This window comes from Brassica rapa, chromosome A01, assembly GCF_000309985.2.
Source record: "Brassica rapa cultivar Chiifu-401-42 chromosome A01, CAAS_Brap_v3.01, whole genome shotgun sequence".
Taxonomy (NCBI): domain Eukaryota; kingdom Viridiplantae; phylum Streptophyta; class Magnoliopsida; order Brassicales; family Brassicaceae; genus Brassica; species Brassica rapa.
Genome location: NC_024795.2, coordinates 17,690,941 through 17,697,411, shown reverse-complemented (window position 1 = coordinate 17,697,411; position 6,471 = coordinate 17,690,941). Strand labels below are relative to the sequence as shown.

At 34.5% G+C, this 6,471-nt stretch overlaps 1 protein-coding gene across 1 annotated transcript; it reads left to right on the top strand.

Annotated features, from left to right (window-relative positions):
- Nucleotides 1-2,222: 2,222 nt before the first annotated feature.
- LOC103828941 (glutamyl-tRNA reductase 1, chloroplastic) lies at nucleotides 2,223-4,412 on the top strand. Its single transcript, XM_009104579.3, has 3 exons — nucleotides 2,223-2,584; nucleotides 2,674-2,915; nucleotides 2,989-4,412. Exons 1-3 carry the CDS (start codon nucleotides 2,365-2,367, stop codon nucleotides 4,111-4,113), a joined length of 1,587 nt encoding a protein of 528 aa, XP_009102827.1. The 5' UTR covers nucleotides 2,223-2,364; the 3' UTR covers nucleotides 4,114-4,412.
- Nucleotides 4,413-6,471: the final 2,059 nt, after the last annotated feature.

Below are 6,471 nucleotides of genomic sequence, written 5' to 3'. Positions count from 1 at the left end.
ATGGTCTGATACCATTTCTTCAAAACGAGTTCCAACAATCCCTAGAAGAATAGAAATGACTATATACACTAGACGACTTGACATGCTTGAATTCCTAGACAAGACTCGACCAAAGGACTTTTGAGAATACAAGCGAAAAAATCCATTGCATGATGAGTTGGTAGCAATTTTCAGGCTTGTACCAGTCATTATTAATAGCTATCGGATTTACTCGGCCATGTAGTAAACATGATGTCTTGAACCACCCATGCTTTGATGTAAACCTAGACACTAACAATGGCACAACTTCGTTCTTTCAAATAACTAGATTTTCTATTGTGTTTATTTTGGATTTAAACATGTCTGGTTAATCATAAGTAAATTTAGTTGTCTCCTTGAACTTTATTGGGATCTCTAGTTATTTAGGTAGAGTTACCGCCAAACATCATCTTAATTCATAGGTTTGATCTTATGAAATATCTTGAATAAAATAATCATAGGTTGTCATCATAATAACATAATCACAAAACGGGTTTGCATAGTCTATTTGAGAACAATTGTCTAATGGTTTTGTCATCTTCTTTCAATATAAAATTAACCATTGTCACAAAACGGGTTTGCAGAGGCTAAACAATTTTTTCCTTAATTCTATAAACGTTCTGTAGTGTGATGGTTTATATAGCATTCCAAAACCCCATGATATAACTGCATAGGTTTCCAGTTTGATTGTTAGAAAGATGAAGCACCTGATCAACAAAAAAAATAATTGGCTGGAAATTACCATAAACAAAAATTGTCTAATGGAAAGGTCGATTTATATCATCGTGAATGCTTCAATTTCTGTTTTATGACAAAAAAAAACTTCCCAAAAATAATCAGATTTCATTAGTAATAATACAATTTTTTTTTCATAATTAAGATTGTATGACTGCAAACTCTATTATAGGGCGAACTGGTTAATTGTAAAGCATTTGCATAAATAAATAGATAAATATAAAATACTGATACAAGAATTTGGAAAAAAAAACGGGTTTAATGAGGTAAAAACACTCTTTTTTTTAATTCTACAAACTTTCCGTAATGTGATGGTTAACAAGGCGCTCCAAAATCCTATGATATAACTGAATATGTTTTCATCTCCAATCATTGAAGAACATAACCTGTCAATCTATTTTTCTGTTGCACTCTAAAATACAAAATAAAAACACTAGCATAACTGTTCAAAATAAGATAATTGTTTTTGTTGTTTATTTTCTATCGAATGCTTGGAGGCATTTATATAGAAAGGAGAAAATGGGGACACCATTCATACGTTTGAGACAAAACAATATGTTATGATTTCTTCTTTCAAAACCAAAACAAAACGTAAGATGGGATTATATATGATTTAAGATACATATTAATTATCATAAGGAAATATTTTATCAAAATCATTATTACTATCTTTTTGATAAAATCAAAGTTAATAATATATTTTGCAATGGGTTCACATTTTGATATTTAAACTAATATAAAAGATAACCATGAATATGATTTAAAATAAATATAAGACATAATGTCTAACTAATAAACTTAAATCCAGTTCAAACCCAAATATCCAAAGTGATATATGACACTCAATTTGAACTTTCATTTCTCATTCAAAACAATTTCAATTTTGACATGTAATTAGACATTTCATAATGTATAACCGACGAACACATTCATCCGGAAACTTACCAAAAATAGTCTAATACCATTTCGTAAAAAAAAATAATGTAACACCAACAGTAATAAAAATTTATATTCATTTTAAAAACGCAAATTAACTTTCAAAAATAAATTTATGTTAGCAGTTCCCATATACGTCCCAAACAAAAAATATTTACATATCTCTATGCATTAAAAATGTTCAAAATCTTAAGTTAATAGATGATTAAAATATACTTATTCAACTTTTATTTTAACTAAAAATACCCAAGATTTCTTTAATTTATAACTTCTTAAACTTTCATATGGTTCTCCTAAATCTGCATAGATTCTTTTCAGATATCCGGATCATTTGCATGCACACATATTTTCTTAACTTTTTTCTTCATTGAAAAAACAAAGAAAATGTTATGAGCATAGATTTCATAAGAGTCACAAGTCTAATAGGAAAATAACAAATAAATAAAATAAAAGTTGGCGTGGAAGTAGAAAGGCCACCAAAACAACAACGAGTGTGGATAAAACGTGTTCTCCATACGCCAATCAAATTTCATCAAAATCTCAAAATCTTTCCATTTCCAATTTTCTCACACATCTCTTGAACCAAACCGGACCCAAACTGTTCCAATCAACGATCTCCTCCTTCCTCTGCTCGATTCCTTACCAGGCAAAGAGAGATCTGAGATTTGGGTTTCTATGGCGGTTTCAAATGCCTTGGTGGGTTGCCCAAAGCTTGAGACTTTATTGAATCTATCGTCTACGTCTACTTTGCAAACACCATTGGGTCTCATTGGTGTTCCGAGGAACAACAACAGAACCAGACGTGGTCTCATCCATAGAGCACGTTGCGAGCTTTCTCCGTCTGATTCTGCAACCATCTCTGCTCTCGAACAACTCAAGAACTCTGCACCCGACAGTAAGCTTTCTCTCTCTCTCTCTAATAAAGTTTAAATCTTTAGTTTTGCTAGTGATTGATGTTGCAGCTCTCTTTTTTTTCTTAATCAGGATATACAAAGGAGAGAAGTAGCATTGTGGTGATTGGTCTCAGCATTCACACAGCTCCCGTTGAGATGCGTGAGAAGCTTGCTATCCCTGAAGCTGAATGGCCCCGAGCTATTGGTGAATTGTGCGGTTTGAATCACATCGAAGAGGCTGCTGTCCTCAGTACTTGCAACCGTATGGAGATTTATGTTTTGGCTCTTTCTCAGCACCGTGGAGTCAAAGAAGTCACTGAATGGATGTCTAAGGTACTACTTTACTTTCCTTAGATCATGTTTCAGTTTGTAACAAGTGTTAACATTATCATGTTTCTGTTGGCAGACAAGTGGAATCCCAGTTTCGGAGATATGTCAGCACCGTTTTCTGCTGTACAACAAGGACGCTACGCAGCACATATTCGAAGTCTCAGCTGGTCTTGACTCTCTCGTCCTGGGAGAAGGTCAGATCCTTGCACAGGTGAAACAAGTCGTGAAAGTTGGTCAAGGAGTGAATGGCTTTGGGAGGAACATCAGCGGCCTGTTCAAACACGCCATAACAGTTGGGAAGCGTGTCAGAACAGAGACAAACATCGCTGCTGGGGCTGTGTCCGTCAGCTCAGCAGCCGTCGAACTTGCCCTGATGAAGCTTCCGGAATCTTCACTCGCGTCAGCTAGGATGTTGATCATCGGGGCAGGGAAGATGGGGAAGCTTGTAATAAAGCATTTGGTAGCCAAAGGTTGCAACAAGATGGTGGTGGTCAACAGAAGCGAAGAGAGAGTTACAGCCATACGCGAGGAGATCCCTGGCGTTGAGATTACGTATCGTCCTCTCGATGAGATGCTAGCTTCTGCTGCTGAAGCGGATGTTGTTTTCACCAGCACAGCCTCTGAGTCGCCATTGTTCTTGAAGGAGCACGTGGAGACTCTCCCTCCTGCTTCTCCGGAGATCGGAGGAGTCAGGCTTTTTGTTGACATCTCTGTTCCGAGAAACGTGGGGTCTTGTGTCAATGAAGTGGAGACCGCGCGGGTTTACAATGTGGACGACCTCAAGGAAGTAGTTGCGGCCAATAAAGAAGACAGGTTGAGGAAAGCGATGGAAGCTCAGACCATAATCGCAGAGGAATCTAACCAGTTTGAAGCGTGGAGGGATTCGCTAGAGACGGTTCCTACCATCAAGAAGTTGAGAGCTTATGCAGAGAGAATCAGAATGGCGGAGCTGGAGAAGTGCATGTCCAAAATGGGAGATGACATCAACAAGAAAACGACGAGAGCTGTTGATGACTTAAGCCGAGGAATCGTGAACAGGTTCTTACATGGTCCAATGCAGCATTTGAGATGTGACGGGAGTGACAGTAGAACGCTGAGCGAGACCCTTGAGAATATGCATGCTTTGAACAGAATGTACGGTCTCGAGAAGGACATTTTGGAGGAGAAGCTCAAGGCAATGACATCGGGACAACAGAAGTGAAAGATAGGGTCTGGTCCATCTCTTTTGACAGACAAGAAATGCCTTCCCTGCAAACCCGAGTAAATTGCATATACCATTAAGCTGAGGATCTATATGATTCATTTAATTTGTGTACAAGAGACAGGTTTGTTTTGCTAACATTTTTATGTCGTTTAAAGTATTTGTGAAGCTAAGCGAGCTTTGTTGCATGTTTTTGCTTCATACACTCGAATATAACGGTACTGATCCAAGTACCGTTACTCATTTGTAATATATAAACTTTTGTTCATGTGGTATAGAGATGTTTTTCCTTTTGTTTATCTAGTAATACTAGGATCGGTTCGCCTTAGGGGTGGTATATACTTTACTTGTGATCTAAATTATTATTTTTTGTATAATTTTGTTGTTTGTGTTTTAGGATTTCATTTGCAAGAAATGTGTATGATAATAATTTTTTGTCTTTTAGAAAGTTTTAGGTCATGAGAGATTATATGTAATAAGATAAAATTTTCTTGTTTACAATACTTGTTTATGTTTTCCAAAAAAAAAAAAAATTGTCTCTATATTAAAAAGTTGTGGTATTGATATACCGTGAGTGTTTTAAATGGTATTCATGTTGTTTCATTTTACAAAAATTTGAGTTTATATTAAAGTGTACTAATGGAGGTTATATTGTTTTCTATAATTTTAAATTAAGTTTTGGTTTCATATGAATTTAAATATACCTTAAATATACAATGAACCGGTTACACAAATATATTATGGTAGGTAAATAAAATTTTTGTTTTGTTTTATTTATTATGAACGAACTAAAATTATTTGTACTAATATTATTTAATTTCCATAACTGAAAAAATTATGTTCAAGAAAGCAAACTACACGAATAAAAGTTAATTAAACTTTAGATATGATCAAAATAGTATTTTATCTTGTTCATTCAAATTTCTATGTAAAAATTAATTTAATTTACAGCTGATTTTTTTTAAATGACCTTTAGAATAATTGAATTATCGTCTGCAATCTTAAAAACAAACAAACATATAAATAGTTTTTTTGGTTTAGTGACTAAATAGATTTATCGATCTAACTATATTTACAATTTTGCAATCGACAATATATATATAATTTTTTGTTTTAATTTGATCAAACTGAAACGTGTAATGGAAAAAAGATTTTGGACAAAATGGTTGTGAGCATAAAACTATTCGTCTTTAATTTTAGAGAAATTAGGGTGTATATACACCCTTTCGACCATAATTTGCAAATTACCCGATGACACTATTGACAAATCTATAATCCAATATTGCCCCTGCCCAAACTCTCATTTCCTTCTCTCTCTTTCCCTCTCTTGTGTCCCCACATTTCTCCTGACCAAACAATCTTCTTCTTCTTTCTTTCTCTCGTTCTTCTTCCATTTCAAAATACACACCTTCCAAAGAAATATCACTTTGGGATCCATTGTTAATTTTGTACTTAAACCCTCCAGATCATGCCAATGCCAACGCTGTCACTCACGTTACTCCTACGGCGGCGATTACGCGACTTTGACCATCTCCGCCGATAAGAAATCCACCCCTGTTTCCCTGCCTCCCGAATCCGATTCAAAAGTTAGAGAGTCCGCAACCCAGAATCCGAACCATGGTGAAAGATCCAACAGTTACGACGGGATCCGGTGACAAGAAAGTCAAGATTGACAACCACCACACAGCGATTGGTGAGGAAACAGAGATGGATTTTGTAAGAACTCGGGAATCGGATCTCGGAAGTTAGTGGTTTGGTGAAGACCACGATGAAGATGATGGAGGTGCTAGTCCAGTATAGTGAGTAGGTAAATATTTGCTTAGCTGTTATAATCTTTTCTAAAGATATTTAAAATGATTAATAAGATTTTAATAAATAGCGACATTGGTTGATACATAGTTTGTTAAATGATACGAAACTGGTTACCGGTCTAAAAAGTCATATAACATTGCACGTCAAAACTTAGCAGTTACATTTTATATAATATATGATTCCATTAATTGATACATGTTTAGTTAGTTGTTATAAAACATGTTATCGTTTCTTAAGTTGTTTGCCAAGATCTTAAAAATACATATCAACACCTGATATATATTTTGTTAAATGGTACGAAATTGGTTACCGGTCTAATAAGTTATATAACATTGCACATTAAAACTTAGAAATTACATTTTATATAATATATTTCCATTAACCGATACATGTTTGGTTAGCTGTTATAAAACTTGTTATAGTTTTTTAAAATTGGTTGCCAAGATCTTAAAAATACATATCGACACTTGATATATATATATTTTTAAATGGTAAAAAATAGATTATCATGCTAACTTAGTAGTTTATATATTCTTAACAATTATT

Excerpts from the sequence above, each read along its gene's own strand:
- LOC103828941 (XM_009104579.3), top strand. The coding sequence starts at position 2,365 with ATGGCGGTTTCAAATGCCTTGGTGGGTTGCCCAAAGCTTGAGACTTTA. Across the intron at positions 2,585-2,673 it reads CAAGAACTCTGCACCCGACA|GATATACAAAGGAGAGAAGT; the intron begins GTAAGCTTTCTC and ends TTTCTTAATCAG. Across the intron at positions 2,916-2,988 it reads TCACTGAATGGATGTCTAAG|ACAAGTGGAATCCCAGTTTC; the intron begins GTACTACTTTAC and ends TTCTGTTGGCAG.